The 19,060-nt window shown below is 43.2% G+C and overlaps 2 protein-coding genes across 10 annotated transcripts in view; one reads left to right on the top strand and one right to left on the bottom strand.

Moving 5' to 3' along the window:
• WDR76 (WD repeat domain 76) overlaps window positions 1-5,241 on the top strand; it is a 43,857-nt gene extending 38,616 nt beyond the window's left edge. The window contains exon 13 of the mRNA XM_003928925.4: window positions 3,791-5,241. Within this exon, the coding sequence (XP_003928974.1) occupies window positions 3,791-4,043 (253 nt within the window). The 3' untranslated portion in view covers window positions 4,044-5,241. The remainder of the gene's footprint in view (window positions 1-3,790) is intronic.
• A 3,627-nt stretch (window positions 5,242-8,868) lies between these two features.
• FRMD5 (FERM domain containing 5) overlaps window positions 8,869-19,060 on the bottom strand; it is a 349,168-nt gene continuing 338,976 nt past the window's right edge. For 3 of the 9 annotated variants that reach the window (XM_039469324.2, XM_074393705.1, XM_074393704.1), the window contains one exon: window positions 8,879-12,544. In XM_039469324.2, the coding sequence (XP_039325258.1) occupies window positions 11,967-12,544 (578 nt within the window). In that variant the 3' untranslated portion in view covers window positions 8,879-11,966. Of the gene's footprint in view, window positions 12,545-19,060 lie in introns of all 9 variants that reach the window. The other 6 variants (XM_039469327.2, XM_039469330.2, XM_074393702.1 and 3 more) reach the window with 6 other exon arrangements.

Here is a 19,060-nt window from a genome sequence, read left to right as displayed (position 1 = left end):
TGGCTCACTGCAGCTTCAGTCTTCTGGACTCAAGCAGCCTTCCTGCCTTAGGCTCCCAAGTAGTGGGGACTACAGGCACACAACCATGTCCCACTAATTTTAAAAATGTTTTTGTAGAGATGGGATCTTGCTGTTGTCCAGGCTGGTCTGGAACTCCTTGCCTCAACTGATCCTCCCATATGGGCCTCCTGAAGTGTTGACATTACAGGCATGAGCCATCATGTCTGGCCTTACAACTTTGTTATTTTTTATTATTTTTTAGACTAGTCAAGTGCACTACTGAGAAGGTGGGAAAGAGTAGAATAAAGAGTTTGATCTGTAACTGACTGTGAACAGTCAATTGAGATAATTTACTACCTTTGGACCAGCCTCAGCTTTTTAAAATTCCACGAGTGAGGTAATATGGTATTTGTCTTTCTGTGCCTGGTTGATTTTATTTAACAGAATGTCTCCAGGTTCATCCGTGACGGGATTTTCTTTCTTTTTTTTTTTTTTTTTTTTTTTGAGACGGAGTTTCACTCTTGTTACCCAGGCTGGAGTGCAATGGCGCGATCTCGGCTCACCGCAACCTCCGCCTCCTGGGTTCAGGCAATTCTCCTGCCTCAGCCTCCTGAGTAGCTGGGATTACAGGCACGTGCCACCATGCCCAGCTAATTTTTTTGTATTTTTAGTAGAGACGGGGTTTCACCATGTTGACCAGGATGGTCTCCATCTCTTGACCTCGTGATCCACCCACCTCGGCCTCCCAAAGTGCTGGGATTACAGGCTTGAGTCACCGCGCCCAGCCCAGGATTTTCTTTTTTTAAGTGGGATAATATTCCAATATGTGTGTATGCTTCATTTTATTTATTCATTTATCCATTAATTGATTGATTGCATATCTTAGCTGGAACAGTGAATGTGGGAGTACAGATATTTCATAGAGAGTTCATTTCCTTTGGATATATTCCCAGTAGTGGGATTGCTGGATCATATGGTAGTTCTATTTTTAATTTTTTGAGGAGCCTCCATACTGTTATCCATTATGGCTGCACCAATTTCCACCAACAATGTACAAGGGTTCCTTCTTCTCCCTATCTTTACCAAAACTTACTATCTTTTGTTGTTTTGGTAATGGCCATTCTACTAGATGTGAGGTGGTATCTCATTGTGGTTTTAACTTGCATTTCACTGATGATTAGTAATGTTGAATATATTTTCATATAATTGATTGGGCATTTGTATGTTTGCTTTTGAGAAGTGTGTATTCAGATCCTTTGCCCATTTTTAAATTGGGTTATTTGTTTTCTTAGTTGAGTTCCTTGTATATTTCAGATGTATGGTTTGCAAATATTTTCTCCCATTCCTTAGGTTGTCTCTTTACTTTGATGATGGTATCCTTGGCTGTGCAGAAGCTTTTTAGCTTGGTGTAATCTCATATGTCTATTTCTGCCTTTGTTGCCTTTCCTTTGGGATTCACATACAAAAAAATCATTGCCCAGGCCAGTGACAGGGAGATTTCTCCCATGTTTTCTTCTAGTAGTTTTACAGTTTCAGGCCTTACATTTGTCTTTTTTTAAAATTTATTTTTGTATATGGTGTGAGATGTAGTCTAATTTTACACTTCTGCATGTGGATGCCTAGTTTTCCCAACAACATTTATTGAAGAGACTGTCCTTTCCCCATTTTGTGTTCTTGGCACCTTTATTGAAAGTCAATTGACCCTAAATGTTTGGATTTATCTCTCAACTCTCTGTTCTATTTTTCTGTGTCTCTGTATGCCAGCACAATATGGTTTTGGTTAGTATAGCTTTGTAGTCAGGTAGTGTGATGCCTCTAGCTTTGTTCTTTTTGCTCAAAATTGCTTTGGTTTATTGGGGGTTGTTTGTGGTTATATACAAATGTTAGTATTGTTTTTTCTATTTCTGAAAAATGCCCTTGGAATTTTGATAGAGATTGCATAGAGTCTGTAAATCACTTTAGGTAATATGGACATTTTAAACAATATTATGCCTGTTTATGAACATTGTGTATCTTTGTATCTGTTTGTGTCTTTTTCAGTTACTTTCACCAGTGTTTTATAGTTTTCAGTGTATAGATCTTTCATGTCCTTTGTTAAATTTATTTCCTAAATATTTAAATTTTTTGTAGCTATTGTAAATGAGGTTGTTTTCTTCAGCTTTTCAGTTTGTTCATTATTAGTATATAGAAATGCTACTGTTTTCTAGGCCAGGCATGGTGGATTATGCCTGTAATCCCAGCAATTTGGGAGGCCAAAGTGGGCAGATCACTTGAAGTTAGGAGTTTGTGACCAGTCTGGCCAACATGGTGAAACCCTATCTCCACTAAAAATAAGAAAATTAGCCAGGCATTGTGGTGCACACCTGTAATCCCAGCTACTTGGGAGCTGAAGCACAGAATCTCTTGAACCTGGGAGGTGGAGGTTGTCCAGACTGGGTGACAGAATGAGACCCCATCTCAAAAACAAAAAGCTATTGATTTCTGTATGTTGATTTTTTTATACTGCATGTTTACTGAAATTTTTAGTTCCAACAGATTTTTGATGGAGTCTTTAGGGTTTTTACCTAGCTTGTTGGTTGCTATGTAGTATTATGTTTTTGTTTTTTTTTTTGAGACAGAGTTTTGCTCTTGTCACCCATTATGGAGTGCAATGATGTGATCTCGGCTCACTGCAACCTCCACCTTCCGGGTTCAAGTGATTCTCTTGCCTCAGCCTCCCGAGTAGCTGGGATTACAGACGTGTGCCACATGTATTTTTAGTAGAGACAGGGTTTCACCATGTTGGACAGGCTAGTCTCAAACTCCTAACCAGGTGATCCACCTGCCTCAGCCTCCCAAAGTGTTGGGATTATAGTGTGAGCCGCTGTGCTCGGCCAGTATTATGTGTCTTTATTTTATTTTATTTTATTTTTTTGAGATGGAGTCTCACTCTGTCACCCAGGCTGGAGTGCAGTGGTACAATCTCAGCTCACTGTAACCTCTGCCTCCTGGGTTCAAGTGATTCTCTTGCCTCAGCATCCTGAGTAGCTAGGATTACAGGCAAGTGCCACTATGCCCGGCCAATGTTTGCATTTTTAGTAGAGATGGAGTTTCACCATTTTGGCAGGCTGGTCTTGAACTCTTGACCTCAGATGATTCGCTTGCCTTGGCCTTCCAAAGTGCTGGGATTACAGGCATAAGCCACTACGCCCAGCCAATTTTTGTATTTTTAGTAGACTGTATTTTGCCATGTTGGCCAGGCTGGTCTCGAACTCCTGACCTCAAGTGATCCACCAGTCTTCGCCTCCAAAGTGCTGGGGTTACAGGTGTGGGTCACTGTGCCTGACCATGTTATGCACATTAAAAAACAATTTATTGCTGTGTGTGTGTATGTAAAAAAAAATTAGGGTGATTATTCTAGGGGCTAAGGATTTTCCTTAAAGATACAGATACGGTCATTTAAGTAGCAGTGGGAAATGTTTTTCTCTATTGTCTGTACATTAATGAAAAAGGATTGTTAGTGATATTAAGATATACAGACTAAAAGGGCAATACTTTTATTTATGCTTTTAAGAGCTATAACGGGCTCCATATGTTTTATTTTGGGAGATTTTTGGATGAGGAGGATATAATCTCTTTCCAGAGTTTCAGCCTGTAGAGAGGGTAAGATAAGGTTGGTAGTAATTCAGTAACTTAATGAGAAGAGACTTGGCAGAGAAAAGTAGCATTTAGGAGTAATGCCGTCTTTACCCTGTCCCCAGTGCTACCTTATTTAACCTTCATTTAAAAAATACTTTGTTTTCCTCACTAGGCACAACACTTTCACTGGGCGATGGCTGACCAGATTCCAAGCCATGTGGGATCCTAAACAAGAAGACTGTGTCATAGTTGGCAGCATGGCCCGTCCACGACGGATAGAAATCTTCCATGAGACAGGAAGGAGGGTGCATTCTTTTGGTGGAGAATGCCTTGTCTCTGTGTGTTCCATCAATGCCATGCACCCAACTCAGTATATTTTGGCTGGAGGTAATTCCAGCGGGAAGATACATGTTTTTATGAATTAAAAAAGCTGCCGAGTTTTTGGTTTAAGAACATCAGTTTGTTCAAATTGACCACTGTCTAAGGAACCTAGTAATTGGCATAGCTTAGTGTGTTTACTTGGTAATGTGTTACTTTTAGGAAATATAAAATTGTTTTATTAATAAAACTATAAGAAGTGTTTACTTTTAGTAAGGGAGAAGTCTTGGAGGTTACTTCTGTAGGATGGGGAGGGAATGTGAGGGGAGGCTGAGGTGCCTTCAGCACTTTTTTTTTTTTTTTTTGAGATGGCGTTTCGCTCTTCTTGCCCAGTCTGGAGTGCAATGGCACGATCTTGGCTCACTGCAACCTTTGTCTCCTGGGTTCAAGTGATTCTCTTGCCTCAGCCTCCTGAGTAGCTGGGATTATAGGCACTCGCCACCATACCTGGCTAATTTTTGTATTTTTAGTGGAGACAGGGTTTCACCATGTTGGCCAGGCTGATCTAGAACTCCTGACCTCAGGTGAGACACCCATCTCAGCCTCCCAAAGTACTGGGATTACATACCCAGGGCCATCAGCACTTTTAATCAAGACAGTATGTAGAGAAATTCTAACATTATAAATTATAAAGCTTTGACTATTATTAAAAGTTTTTATGAGTTAATGATATGGTTTTGATTCTGTAGTGATACATGGATTTGTGATCTTTTTTTATAGTTTGGAATGAATACTTATTTCTAGACTCACACTGGAAGGGGGCCTGGAAAGGTAATCTAACTCAGTGATTTTGAAACTTGATTTTTTTTTTGTTGAGAACTTTTTTTTTGCCACCCTCCCTATAGGTTAAATCTTACGTGAAACGCCAAGATAACTGCTAAGCAGCTTTGGTTTACTCAGGGCGGGGTCTGGGTCTCTCTGTGCTTTCCTTTCCCCTTCCTCTAGATGGCTCCTGAGACACAGCCAGGACTCCCAGGCACAGAATGTGGATCTGCCCTGGTCCCTGCATTCCAGTGTAGGATTGCCTCAGACCTGTGTTTTTCAGACTGGGTTTTTGCTCTTCATATGAAATCAGTTAAATGACAATGACTGGTGTTGAAAAAAATGAAAAGGAAATAATTTTGTAAAGAACAGAAAACATATTTGAGTAAGTATTGTTTTGTAAAACATATATGCATATATATTTGTAGGTATATATGTTTATGTATATTCTGATGTAAAAAATATATATTTTTAATTACTGTAGTACCATGGGTAATGGTTAAAGAAGTGAAAGCTACTGCTTAGAATGTCCCAGTCTTTGTCCCCATCTTTAAACTCTCCAAAGGATATTCAGTAGTGTTAAGTGAATACCTTCATTCTTATTCATATTTGGGGGAAATGTTATGAAATATCACTTTTGGTATTTCTTTCATCAAAATATTTTATTTTCAGAAGTGATGGTAATTTCAATGTGTTGTTGGGAGGGGAGCAGCCAGATCAGTTACTTATATTACTGTGTGACATCTATCCAACTTTCTTCGTACTTTTTAATTTCCAGATACTACTGAAAGACTGTAAATGGCTTTGGCAATATGTTTGGCTTCTAAGAGGAAATATTTTCTCATAGTTGTATATCAGAGAAATAGTGATATATAATCTCTTTGAAAAACAATTTCTAAATAATTTTCTTCTCTGTAGTTAAAATCTAAGTGTAAAAAGGTTTAGTTTCTTAATAGGTTTAGGTGTTTATAAGTAATATTTCTCGATTTTCTAGTTGGTGTAAGTAGTGGAATTGACAAGTGAGATGGAAATGTTAATTTATAAAGGGAAAGTAAAGCTAGGTGAGGTTGAATTATAATTAGACTGTGCAGGAAACACTATAAAGGCTTTAGGCTACCTTTCTCATTTCTGTGCCAGTTAATTTCCTGGGTTCTAGAGTGGTTAGTTCTATGGGAATTGTGTTTTTTAATTTTTTTTTTTTTTAATGATGAAAACTACTCTCAATCATTTAAGCTTTGAATACCTGGCAGTAATTGCCTGGACTCTTCAATAAACATTAGCAAATTCTTGATGTTTCTCACTTTTGTGGTTTCTTTTGAGATTGTAGTTTCATAAACAGTGCTATTTACATTCAGTTTCACTTAATAGAGTTATCTTGAGGCAATGCAGGAAGGAAGGAGAATGAGTAGGGACTTGTTTCTTTTTTTTTGGTGATCAGCTTTTAATGGAGTAATTGTTTAAATCTAGACAGCACATAAAATTGTCTCCCTTGGGACATCCTTACACTGTAATCTGTAGTGCAAGGCACTTTTCCCAGAGACTTGCTTACAGCTGTAGCTTCTGTAATTGTGTGTGTATTATGATTGCTCCCTTCAGGATAAACCTTTTCTGTTAGTTTGGCCTATATGTTATCTCTTAAGCTCTGAATTCCACTTGATGGAATGTAAGCTCTGAATTTCACTTGAGTTATTTATTATTATTATTTTTTAAGATATTCAGCCAGGCCGGGCGCGGTGGCTCACGCCTGTAATCCCAGCACTTTGGGAGGCCGAGGCGGGTGGATCACGAGGTCAAGAGATCGAGACCATCCTGGTCAACATGGTGAAACCCCGTCTCTACTAAAAATACAAAAATTAGCTGGGCATGGTGGCGCACGCCTGTAGTCCCAGCTACTCAGGAGGCTGAGGCAGGAGAATTGCCCGAACCCAGGAGGCGGAGGTTGCGGTGAGCCGAGATCGCGCCATTGCACTCCAGCCTGGGTAACAAGAGCAAAACTCCGTCTCAAAAAAAAAAAAAAAAAAAAAAAAAAAAAGAGATATTCAGCCGTTCGTTATGTGACTTTTTTTCTCTTCTTCCCCCATTCCTTATGTAACTTTTTTTTTTTTTTTTTTTTTCGATCTCTTGACCTCGTGATCCACCAGCCTCGGCCTCCTTATGTAACTTTTAAGGAAGAAGCAGACAATTGTTGTTTGGGTGGTCAGAGACTTGGTCAGACTAGGAGAGACCACAAATGATTAGGAATTAATAGAATTTGAGTTGCTTAAGTCCTATTTTTAGTATTCTGGTCTTTGAGTTTTCCTTTTCACCAAGAAGATTTTGCAAAGGGAGTTCTCCAGGAAAGCAGGGAGCATTAGGGCTGTGGATACAAGGATTTAAATCCTTTCAGCCAATGTACAGTACATGGGGTAGAGTAAGGGAGAAGACATACATGCCTTCTGTATTGTACTGAGAAGAGGAAATAAATGCCCCCCTAACTTGAGATTCCAAAAACTTTGATGTCCTGTTGGGTTGTCCTTTCTGACTTAGTACATTTCCCCCTGCTTTTTAGTAGGGTGTTGATAGCTAGAAATACCAAGACAGCATAGATTCTATTTCGACTCATTTGGCTATAAATATTTGGATTTTCAAATGAAAAGGTGGAATTTATGAGGAAGATAACATTAAGTATAATTTTACAGAGCTTAAGAACAACACATTTTATGATACATTTTCCCCATAATGGAAGCTGGGCAAGAGAGAATTGATTAAAAGTGTGTTTAGCTGGTTTTACTCCACTCCATCAGCAGGTTCTAGGGGTCTGAAGAGGAAGCCTGTTCACAAGCTAAAACCAAAAGTGTGTTCAGGTGCAGAGGAGCTAGATCGTGCTGGAGGAATCCAAAGCAGAGGGAAGTAGGGACTAGAGTCCTACCAGAATGTGTGCAGACAGTCCTTGATAAGCTCTCAGCAGAAGAGGGGCTTCTGTGAATTGGCAGGGCCATGGGAAGCCACCCAAGTCCGGTGTTCCTTGTGCTTTTTACTCTTTGGATCACTTCAAGCAAAAACTTATGTCATAAAAACATATAAAAATTCCACTGGGGATAGTGTGCTGGATAGCATTTTATAGGTAGTGGGTACCTCTGAAACTTGGAGTTGAGTAACATAACCTGATTGATTGGTGTTTAGGAAGATGATCTGGCAACAGAAATGGGAGAGTGGAGGGCAAGCAGAATTGAGAAGACAAAGGTATGTAAAAAGCTAGCACAATGGATGAAGCCCCCAGTGTCACCTCTTACTTAACCTCATGGAATTTAGAAGACCATTTCCAATTCTGTAGCCACAGAATCATGGTTACATAATCAGATGAGTTAATGCTATTGGGATAGATTTTGTAAATATGTGGCTTGTTACTGTAGTGTTACCATTCTAGTTCCTTCTTAGTATTTTCTGTGCTCGACTTACTCCAGGCTTGAGTAAGAACACTGGACCAGAAGCTGGACCGTCTGGGTTCTAATTGGCTTTACCACTATTTAATCTTGGGAAAATCACTAGCCTTCTTGGTTTTCCTCATCAGAAAAATGGTGTCCAATTCACTTTAAAATTATTACATTTATAGCTTCTCAGTTTCTTACTGTATTTATTTGAGGGTAGGGACAAGAATAATAGGTGGATACAAGCAAAATGATTTTTTTTTTTTGAGATAGAGTTTAGCCTTGTTATCCAGGCTGGAGTGCAATGGCGCGATCTCGGCTCACCGCAACCTCCACCTCCTGGGTTCAGCCAATTCTCCTGCCTCAGCCTCCTGAGTAGCTGGGATTACAGGCACGCGCCACCATGCCCAGCTATTTTTTTTTTTTTTTTTTTTTTTTGTATTTTTAGTAGAGATGGGGTTTCACCATGTTGACCAGGATGGTCTCGATCTCTCGACCTCGTGATCCACCCGCCTCGGCCTCCCAAAGTGCTGGGATTACAGGCTTGAGCCACCGCGCCCGGCCGGGAAAATGATTATTTTATATGGTCCAAGTGAATAGCAGTTAGCTGTGTAAAGCCCACTGGTAGCCTTTTATCTGTGTTGGTAACTCTAAGGGGGGAAAGTAAGACAGGCTGTGAGTTAAAGAAAGAGCCCACTCTTCGATGATATTTAAATATTTATTTAAGTTTAAAAATAATCTTCATGGCACCAATGATTTTATGCTAACTACATACTGCATATATAGAAAAAGGTACATTGCTTTGAAGGAAAATGTAACTTAAGAGTTTTTGGCACACAGAAGGTTAACAACTATATTTTTAAATGAAACTAAGAAATTCACATTTGCAGGTAGTTTACCCTCTACTGCTTAAAGATGCAGTACACTACTCTTTAGTAAGAGTTTTATTTCCTCTGATAGATGAAGCTATGGAAACCATTGATTTTTCTAAAATGAGGTAAAATAATTTTGAGAAAAAATGAGAGACATGTTAGAACACAGTATAAACAGGTTAAAAACTCGAACAGTTTTTAATGGTGTAGATATTACCAAAAAAAGACTAGTCATCAACAAAGGAGGTTTATTATTCAAGCACTATTTGAAAAGCAAACTGAAGGAAACTTTTCTATCCATATTTTCTGGGATGAGCCCTGGGGGGGGAAAAAAAACCCTAAAGGTTCCTGTTTAGAGAGCAAAATTTAGCTGTTAGAAATGGCATAGACTACTGTTAGAATGCTAGACACAAGGAACATATTAGGATATGGAATACTGCATCTATCTCTAATGTGAATATGAAAGGTCAGAGTTGAGGCTATCACTCACTGCATAGAAACACCAGATTCTACAAACTGAGGTAGGAGCACTACACTAAAAGGTCATCTGCTATGTTGCATAAGACAGTAGATATCCAGATTAACACCAGACTCCTGTCTCCTGACAGCCTTTTCATCTCTGGGTCTACTTCTCACATTAGTCCTGTGCTAAATAAAGCCTTTGCTATGTAGATGACAAGTAGCAGTGGCTAGTTGGGTTTAACTGACCCCTAATCTTTACTAGGATTTCCTTCGGTTTGTATTGTCATGCGATAAATAGATACTTATAATTCTGCCCAAATTGTTGCTGGTATGGAAATGGTCAGAGAGGCCCTCTTTTTTTCTTAGATTCCACCCATGTTTTAGCATTCCAGTATTTGATCTTGCCTATTTGGCATCGGACACCTCTTTGCTGGTTGGTTGGTCGAGCACCCTTTAAACAAGCAACCTGGTGCCTCCACTGGGAAGTATTCCCAGATGTTTGACACATGTCAGTCATGGAAACAGAGCTGACTGACATGTCTGACCCTCTTCTGCTAACATACTAGTAAGGATCAGTTTCATTGTCTAGATCAGGACTGGCATATTACGGCCTTTAGGCCAAATTCAGCTGACTGTGTTCATACAGTTTTATTGGAACACAGCCATGTTCCTTCATTTATATATTATCTATGGCTGTTTTTGTGCTATGGTGGCAGAGGTGAGTAGTTGTGACAGTATAGTGTGCAAAACCAGAATATTTACTGTGTAGCACTTTACAGAAATTTGTTGACCTCTGGTCTAGATGAAAGGATGTCTTTCTTTAAAATTATACAAATCTCTCCCTAAGAACCCCAATTATTCCACAGTTGTTGTATTCTAAACATGGACATGGTTCTACTATCTCGGGACAAAATAGGGGAGGTCAAATCACAAGTGACTCATTCTGTTCTGTATTTGGGGCTGTCCAACATTATAGGGTATCAGCAGCTGCTCTACTTGTGTGTGGGTCCAGGAATATGTCCATTGACCATCCTTAAATAAGCCCACAAGCCCCAGATGACTTAGAATTCTCTCCCTGAGATGAAAACAGGATCTTGTGTGTGATTGGTTTTAGAGTTGAAGAGCTCGGGTCTAGGACCCCACACTCACCCTTCCTGTGCTTCTGTGGTCCAGGGCTTCCCTCCGCAAGGATGGCAATGCTTTCCTAGAAATTATGCAGAGGATGACCCTAGGGGGCAGCACTTCTACATCTAAGTGTTGGTCTCTGCCACAGTCACCTTCTGTGTTTTGTAGGCATCTCTTAGAAATCCTATTTTTAAAGTTGCTTCTCCTGGTCCCTTCTAAGGCTGTTGATCTTGGAATTCTACTTTCTGAAGCTTTTCATTCTCAGGATCAGTTTCTTTCTTGCATCATTTAGTTCATCAGGCTCTATTTTCTTAATCCATAAAGTAAAAACAAAATATGAATTGTTAAGAAAATAACATTTCGTTGTTAAAATATAAATTGAAATACTCTTTGGCAGGGGGCGGGGTATATAAAATAAGCACTGCTCTCCAAATCTCAACAGTCAGGTAACAGCTCTACTTTAACTACATTTTGTCCAACGTTTCTGACAGAACTCTCTGGCACTACTGAATTCATTTGATGCCCTGGAGCACTGTGAAAGTCTTCAGAAAGAGGTTCTTCAGAAAAAAAATCACATTAAGTGTAGTTTCATTATACAAAACTATAGCGATGCCCACTAGGCTCTAGACTAAGGGGACAGACTTACCCCACCCCTGCTGCTGCTGCTGTAGCGGTGGTCCCTTCAGATGCCCACTCTGCTCAGATTTGAAAAAACAAAAGGAAAAGAAAATCCAACTCAGACCATCATAAGAAGCAACTTTCCATTTAATCATTCTACATGGATGTTTACTTTTTAAAAAATTCTGTCTGGCAAAAAACTAAAGAGTCCCCATTGTCCAGTTCCCTGGCCTGCCCCTTGGAGGCTGCAGTGACGAGTGCTGGAACCCAGTGGCAGCAGCAAGAAAGCTCCTGCAGAGTACAGAGGACAGCAGCTCTCTAGTCTTCAACTAGTGTCCCCTCTGCTAGGTGACACTACTGCAGTAATCAGTAATAGTAAAATAAATTATTTTTATTTGATACCTCAAAATAATACACCTCTATGAAAAATCAAAATTCAAAACCAAAAATTATCCTGCAAATTGGAAAGATGAGAAACAAGAGTCGCTGAGCCTTTCTTAAAAGAACTTCTGAAGAAAATGAATTTTCCCAGTTTGTTTAGACAGGGCATGAGCCTATCCCTTTCTTCTTCTGGGAAACACCCTCCTAGGCTGCAGTGGACTTTGAGTCATGAGAGGAGGACTTGGTATATGTGCCGATGGTTCCGCGATGGGTCCCATTGCTGGGAGTGGGTAGCCGGGCTCCGTGGTCCACCTGGCTAGTTTTTGGGAGGAGTCATGCCTTCTCAGGTGTCAATGAGCAGGCTCACCACTGAGCGGATTTTGCAGGCAAACCATCGCCTGAGGGGACAAAAGTATTGATAGTGGAATTGTTCAAACTCAGGAGTCTGGCGGATATCGCGGAAAAAGGCAATGTCAAGATCAGACTCAGTAAGGATGATCAGGAGGAGGAGCAGAACAAAGAGGAGTCCCATGGTCACAAGGAGCAAGCGGAGGACACTTAGAACAAACTTATTCACCTGTTCCTCCTCGGGCCCGCTGTGTCCCTGACACAGGGCCCTCAACTCTCCCCCAAGGGCCTCCACCTCTGTAGCAGTAGGGGTGCTGGCTTCAGATTCCTTCTCCTCCTCGATGCTGCAGGTGGCTCCATTGATCTGCCGGGACAGCAACATCAGCTCCAGGCTGTGCTCAGCCACAGGGGTGGGCAGCACACTGTCTGCAGGGCTGTAGGCCTCATCTGCAATCACAGCTACTCGCTCATTGCTGTCTGTCCGACTACTTCTCACATGAGGCAGGAAGGTGTCCCCATGAGAAGAAGAACGCACTGGCGTGGAATGAGCACTGTCCCGTAGGGATTCTAGGCCTAGAAAGACAAAAGGAACATGTGTAAGCTGTCCCAGTACACCCTTTGCTTTCTAGTAGCACCCATTGTGTTTTGTTGGGTGCCACTACGCACACCCACATGACCAGCAGCAGTAGCCGCTGCACTCTATTTTGATACATCAAGAAGACGACAGGCTGAAGATGGCTCACACCTGTAATCTCAACACTTTTGGAGGCAGAGGTAGGCAGATCACTTGAGGTCAGGAGTTCCAGACCAGCCTGGCCAATGTGGTGAAACCTCTTCTCAACTATAATTTAAAAAATTAACCGGGCGTGGTGGCATGTGCTGGTAATCCCAGCTACTCAGGGGGCTGAGGCAGGAGAATTGCTTGAACTCAGGAGGCAGAGGTTACCCTGAGCTGACATTGTGCCACTACACTCCATCCTCAGCAACAGAGTGAAAGGGACTCCATCTTAAAAAAAAAAAAAAAAAAAAAAACTTGAGTAACATAGCAAGACCTGAACTCTATTTAAAAAAAAAAACAACAACAAAAAAAAACAGCCGGGCGCGGTGGCTCAAGCCTGTAATCCCAGCACTTTGGGAGGCCGAGGCGGGTGGATCACGAGGTCGAGAGATCGAGACCAACCTGGTCAACATGGTGAAACCCCGTCTCTACTAAAAATACAAAAAATTAGCTGGGCATGGTGGTGCGTGCCTATAATCCCAGCTACTCAGGAGGCTGAGGCAGGAGAATTGCCTGACCCCAGGAGGCGGAGGTTGCGGTGAGCCGAGATAGCACCATTGCACTCCAGCCTGGGTAACAAGAGCGAAACTCCGTCTCAAAAAAAAAACAACAAAAAAAAACCAAGTGTGATGGCACATGCCTGTAGTGCCACTTTGGAGGTGGGCAGATTGCTTGAGCCTGGGAGGTGAACCAAGATCACACCACTGCATTCCAGTCTGGGCAACAGCAAGACCCTGTCTCAAAGATACATATATAAAATAAGAAGAGAAGCCACAGGAATCACAGTGGCTATTTAGGAAGAGTTTTTCTTTGCTTTTTGTTTATGGTGTTGGCCTGATTTGTGTGTGTTTTTTGAGACAGTCTTACTCTGTCACTGAGGCTGGAATGCAGTGGTATATTCTTGGCTCACTACAACCTCTGCCTCCCACATTCAGGTGATTCTCATGCCTCAACCTTCTGAGTAGCTGGGATTGCAGGTGTCTGCCAGCACACCTGGCTAATTTTTGTGTTTTTAGTAGAGACGGATTTTGCCATTTTGGCCAGGCTGGTCTAGAACTCCTGGCCTCCCAAAATGCTGGGATTACAGGCGTAAGCCCCTATACCCAGCCCCTAATTTGTTAAAGATTCTGCCTTCCCTGTCTTTGGTGTCTTGGCGCTGGTTTTTACCCCAATTTGAAAGAGAATCTGAATTCCAAACTACCTGTGATACACAGCTGGGACCAGGGTTTTGAGTCTCAAGTATGGCTGATGGGTGGAGGGGTTTGAGAGGCAGGAACAAGCCTGACACGGTAGCTCACATCTGTAAACCCAGCACTTTGGGAGGCCAAGGTGAGTGGATTACTTGAGCCAAAGTGTTAAAGACCAGGCTGGGCAACATAGTGAGACACTGTCTCTACATATAAAATAAATGTTTAATAAAAGAAAAGAGTTAGGAATGGGGAGAAGGAGAATATGTCTTACCTAATTGGGTTTCATCAAATTCTGAGTATCCTTATAAAAACCCAGCATATAGCATCTTGAGCTCATAAGGTCAATATTTTTGGATTTCTGCAGCTGTCCCCCAAGAAGGAGCTGGGTCTAGAATAGGTTAAAAGCTCCCATATCTTTAGACACGTCAGAGCACAAAACAGTATCTGAGATCTTGTTGGGTCGGTGGGGGTGGGGAGGGTGGACTTCTCTTACATTTGGTAGGAGAAAGGGGTATTGTAGCCCTTAAAACTACCCATTATCATCTCCACCTTCTCTCTTTCCAAGGTTCTCAGGGCTCAAGCCCTGGTAGGGAAAACAGGAGCTGGTTATACCCTCAACTGAACAGCAACCACCCAGACCAGAGGCTTTGGGCATATAGTGAGAGAGTATGGCCTACATCACAGTGCTCCCAAGAAAATGGCTTCTTGTTTTAGGCTTGACATCTACATTTTCCACTCCTTGCCATATTAGTGGTGCTGGTGTGGTTCTCTCTGCCTCTGTGACCTATGAAAAGAAACCCTAGTCCCCTTCTGTTGCTCTGAAATAGTCCCTGAGAATCCCAGACTGAATCAGACTTCCCAGCTCAGTAAAGGAAGTCAGGGCTAGCTCCAGAAGCCCAAAGATGTCTCTTTTTCTCCCTTCTCCAAGGACACGAAGCAGCCCAGAGGTCTCTATTAAAAAGGTGTTAATAGAAGCAGCATGTTCCATCTTCCTTGGCTCCCTATTGGCTTGGCCATTTGCACCTAGGCAGCCTACCTGACCAGCCAGGTGGAGCCCTTCTTGGCACAGGTACAGTTAAGGATTCTCCAGAGGAATGAGTCCTGGAATCTGGGTTATGAATGAGTAGGATAAGGGGGTGGGGGGGCAAAGGCAGGGCACCTGCCATCCACCTCGCCTCAGGGCTTGTACATTTGCCGCAGCTCTCAGTCTCTGCTTTCAGAAGCTCCTCATGGTCCTAGCTGTATTTTTTGTCCCTGTAAATTTATATAATGCTTTCAACTTTTTAAAGCACTTTCATTTTATCTTTCAGTAACTCCACGAAGTAGTGAAGGCAAGAGGTTACCCACTGTGCCTGAAGTCATATGGTTGGTGGTTAATGGCAAAACCAAGGATAGAATCCAAGCCGCTTTCTAGTTCATGATCCTGCTGATCATATCCATTAAGTCCTCACTTTGTCAACAGGTTCTTGGAAACCATCACTTTAAGCCAAGTGACATTACAGCAGGTCCTCTAATGTTTTCTTCAGCATCATTTTGTTTTAATTTTTGAAAGTTTTTAATTTTTTTGAGACATTTTTTTTTTTTTTTTGAGACGGCGTTTCGCTCTTGTTACCCAGGCTGGAGTGCAATGGCATGATCTCGGCTCAACGCAACCTCCGCCTCCTGGGTTCAGGCAATTCTCCTGCCTCAGCCTCCTGAGTAGCTGGGATTATAGGCACGCGCCACCATGCCCAGCTAATTTTTTGTATTTTTAGTAGAGACGGGGTTTCACCATGTTGACCAGGTTGGTCTCGATCTCTCGACCTTGTGATCCACCCGCCTCGGCCTCCCAAAGTGCTGGGATTACAGGCTTGAGCCACCGTGCCCGGCTGAGACAGTTTTACTCCATTGCCTAGACTGGAGTGCAACTGGTGGAATCACGGCTCACTGTTGTCTGGACCTCCCAGGTTCAGGTAATCGCCCCACCTCAGCCTCCTGAGTAGCTGGGACTACAGGCATGCACCACCATGCCTGGCTTTTTTTGTTGTTGTTCTTTGACACAGTCTTGCTCTGTCACCCTGGCTGGAGTGCAGTGGCGCAATCTCGGCTCACTGCAACCTCTGCCTCCCGGGTTCAAGCAATTCTGCCTCAGCCTCCTTAGTAGCTGGGAGTACATGCACCCACCACAACGTCTGGCTACTTTTTGTATTTTTAGTAGTGATGGGGTTTCACCATGTTAGCCAGGCTGGTCTTGAACTCCTGATCTTGTGATCTGCCCACCTCGGCCTCCCAAAGTGTTGGGATTACAGGCATGAGCCACTGTGCCCAGCCCCATTTTGTTATAATGTTGATGAGGAAAAAAAAAATTTCATTGTACATCATTTTGCTTAAAGTTGCAGTTTCTAAGATCCTATGATGATAAGTGTCAACTTAACTGTAGTTGGATTCCATGGAATGGAACCATGGGCCAGGATGGATTAAATCAACAGCCAGCATCTACCTTAGATTTAGGTCTTAATTGCCCAAGAAACTGTTCTGAAATAACATGAAATTAAGAGCCTCTCTCTTGTTCTAGAACTCTTGCTGTCCTTTGACCTCCCTCTTACCCAGTATTCCTCCCTGATGTCCCCATTTGCACATGCAGCTTGAGGAATATGTACCTTGGAGCATGTTACATGTCACTGATGAAGCAGAAACTTTAAGGTCTTGGTTGCAGCATATTGCTGGCTTGTCTCCTCTGCCTGCCTTAATTGGAACCTCAGCCCCATTGCACAGGGCACCTGCCACCCTTTTGAAGGCCTACCCCTTCAGAAGGACAGCTCTGACTGCAAGATCTTCCAAAGTGTGAAATGCTGAGCTGCCAGCAGCTCCTTGAATGCAAGCTTAGCTTAGCCTTCAATTATGCCCTCAGCTTGTGGGGAAGGAGAGAGGCAAAGAGAACAAGTCAGAGGACCACCTGGAGCCACATCATACCGGGAGCTGTTGGTGCTCTCAGTAACAAGATAATGGATAGATAGGCTTTTTTTTTTTTTTTTTTTTTTTTTTTTTAAGATGGAATCTTGCTCCATTGCCAGGTTGGAGTACAATGGCACAATCTTGGCCTACTGCAGCCTCCACCTCCCGGGTTCAAGCAATTCTCCCACCTCAGCCCCCTGAGTAGCTGGGAGTACAGGCGCCTGCCACCAAGCCTGGCTAATTTTTGTATTTTTAGTAGAGACGGGGTTTTGCTATGCTGGCCAGGCTGGTCTCAAACTCCTGACCTCAAGTGATCCTCCTGCCTCAGCCTCCCAAAGTGCTGGGATTATAGGCATGAGCCACCGCACCCAGCCAATTAGATAAGCATTTCTAGTAGAATGCATGAGAAATAAAGTTGAGTATCAGTCTGTCAACAAAAGACCTCAACAGAAGACCTCACCTGAAAGGTGACCTTTCCACTTCAGGTTAGTCCTATATAAGAAACTGTTTTCACTACTATAAAAGCCACCACCTGTCCTGCCACTTCATTGAAACTGTTGTTCTGGGATAGATAGGGTGGGTGCCATGGGAAGGATCTGAGCTAAGTGGCACAGCAAAACAGGAGAATCTTTTACCTTGGAATTGTTCCAGCTGATTCCCTTGCCTGGGGGTGGCTCCCAGTGGGCTGGGGGACACAGCAGTCAGGACCCTACCCTGGAGCCGGGGCCCCATCCTCAGGATCCGCACACTTAGGGGCCGAAAGCAGTGATTAGTCAGTCGGAGCTGGACGCGGACTCTGGTGTGAATCTTAATCAGACTCTTCCCCATGGCGGCCCAGGAAGGCAAATACTTCTTCAGTGGAAACCAGCTGATCTCTTGAGAGAAACCAGCCAGGCAGGGAAAGATACACAGAGGGAAAGACGGAAAGCCAACTAGGAACAAAGGATTTCCACGGATCCCACACAATAGCAGCCCCTTAGCAGTGCCTCCCATGCTGTAGAGAGAAGGTCACCTCTCCAAGCCTCAGATCAGGCTGAACTGCAGGGAAGGAGCAGCTCTGAGAGGCCAACGTTATCAGGGGACTGGATTTAGTCAGAAGCACTTAGAGCCATAAAAAGTAATGCTTTTGTAGCTTGCAGCTCTTCCCCTGAGGCCTAGATAAGGGCTCCAGCCTCTCAGAGGGCAAGGGACAGAGTGGGCAGAGAACAATCTCAGAGGGCAAGGGGAATCAAGATTGTCCCAGAAAATCCAGGATGTAAAGTTACAACGCCAGTGGGCTTTATCCAGGTCATATTTAGTCCAGGCCTGCCATGCTGCCAGCTATGTCGCATGGTCAGTGCTAGCTTTGGGCTGAGTGGCTCCGAAGGGTGAGGAGGGGTCTCTGTGATATGAATGGGCCAAATGGACTACAGAATAAAGACAGTCTTTGGTGGGGCGTGAACCAATTTCAAATGCCCATAAGTTTCGTGGGGCTTTTGTTGGTTGTGCCCTTCTTCTGAGGCCCTCATTGCATCCCTCACGGTCCCTCCCTCCCTGGTTGAGGTGGGCAGTTAGGGTCAGCTGTGCTTGTCAAGACATTTAAAGGCAAGTCTTCCTCTTGAAAGATGGTGCACCTGAACTCTTGCTTTCTGGAAACTAATCCATTCTTTACTTCCACAGGCTTGGTAGCCCCTGTACTGATAAAAGACTGTTGCAATTAAATGGCTTTATTTATTTCCACATCTAAACCCAATGTCCATCTCCCTCTCCTTACCCTGAGCCTGTGAGATTCATTCGGGCCAGGTCAGTTCTACCTGCCCACTTCTGCATCTAATGGGTCCTGGGCCAGGGGCCCTGACTGGGGCCATAGACTGTGCTTGACCACTGGCAGCCTTGGGTATGGGGTGTGAGGAGTACCTGGAAGACTGCTGAGCTCTAACCTACCAAGTATGCCATTCTATGAGGCTGGTTTTGAGGAATTGCCTGGCCCTAGGGGGCCTATACTCAGCAGCCTCTCCCCGCTGTACCTCTCCTTGCATTTGGCAGCAAGAGGGGACAGTTTGGACAAGGAACCTGCTGCTGCAATGGGAGAAGAGAGGCTCTGGGAGGAGGAGGCTGGAGGTAAAGCCAGAGCTGAATGCAGAACTGAGGCAGCCACAGCATGTCTTGGGATCACAAGGACTATTTCCCCCGCCTCAGTTCTAGTTG

Source organism: Saimiri boliviensis, chromosome 2 (assembly GCF_048565385.1).
Source record: "Saimiri boliviensis isolate mSaiBol1 chromosome 2, mSaiBol1.pri, whole genome shotgun sequence".
Taxonomy (NCBI): Eukaryota; Metazoa; Chordata; class Mammalia; order Primates; family Cebidae; genus Saimiri; species Saimiri boliviensis.
The sequence above is the reverse complement of the archived record's forward strand: the minus strand, read 5'-3'. Positions and strand labels throughout refer to the sequence as shown.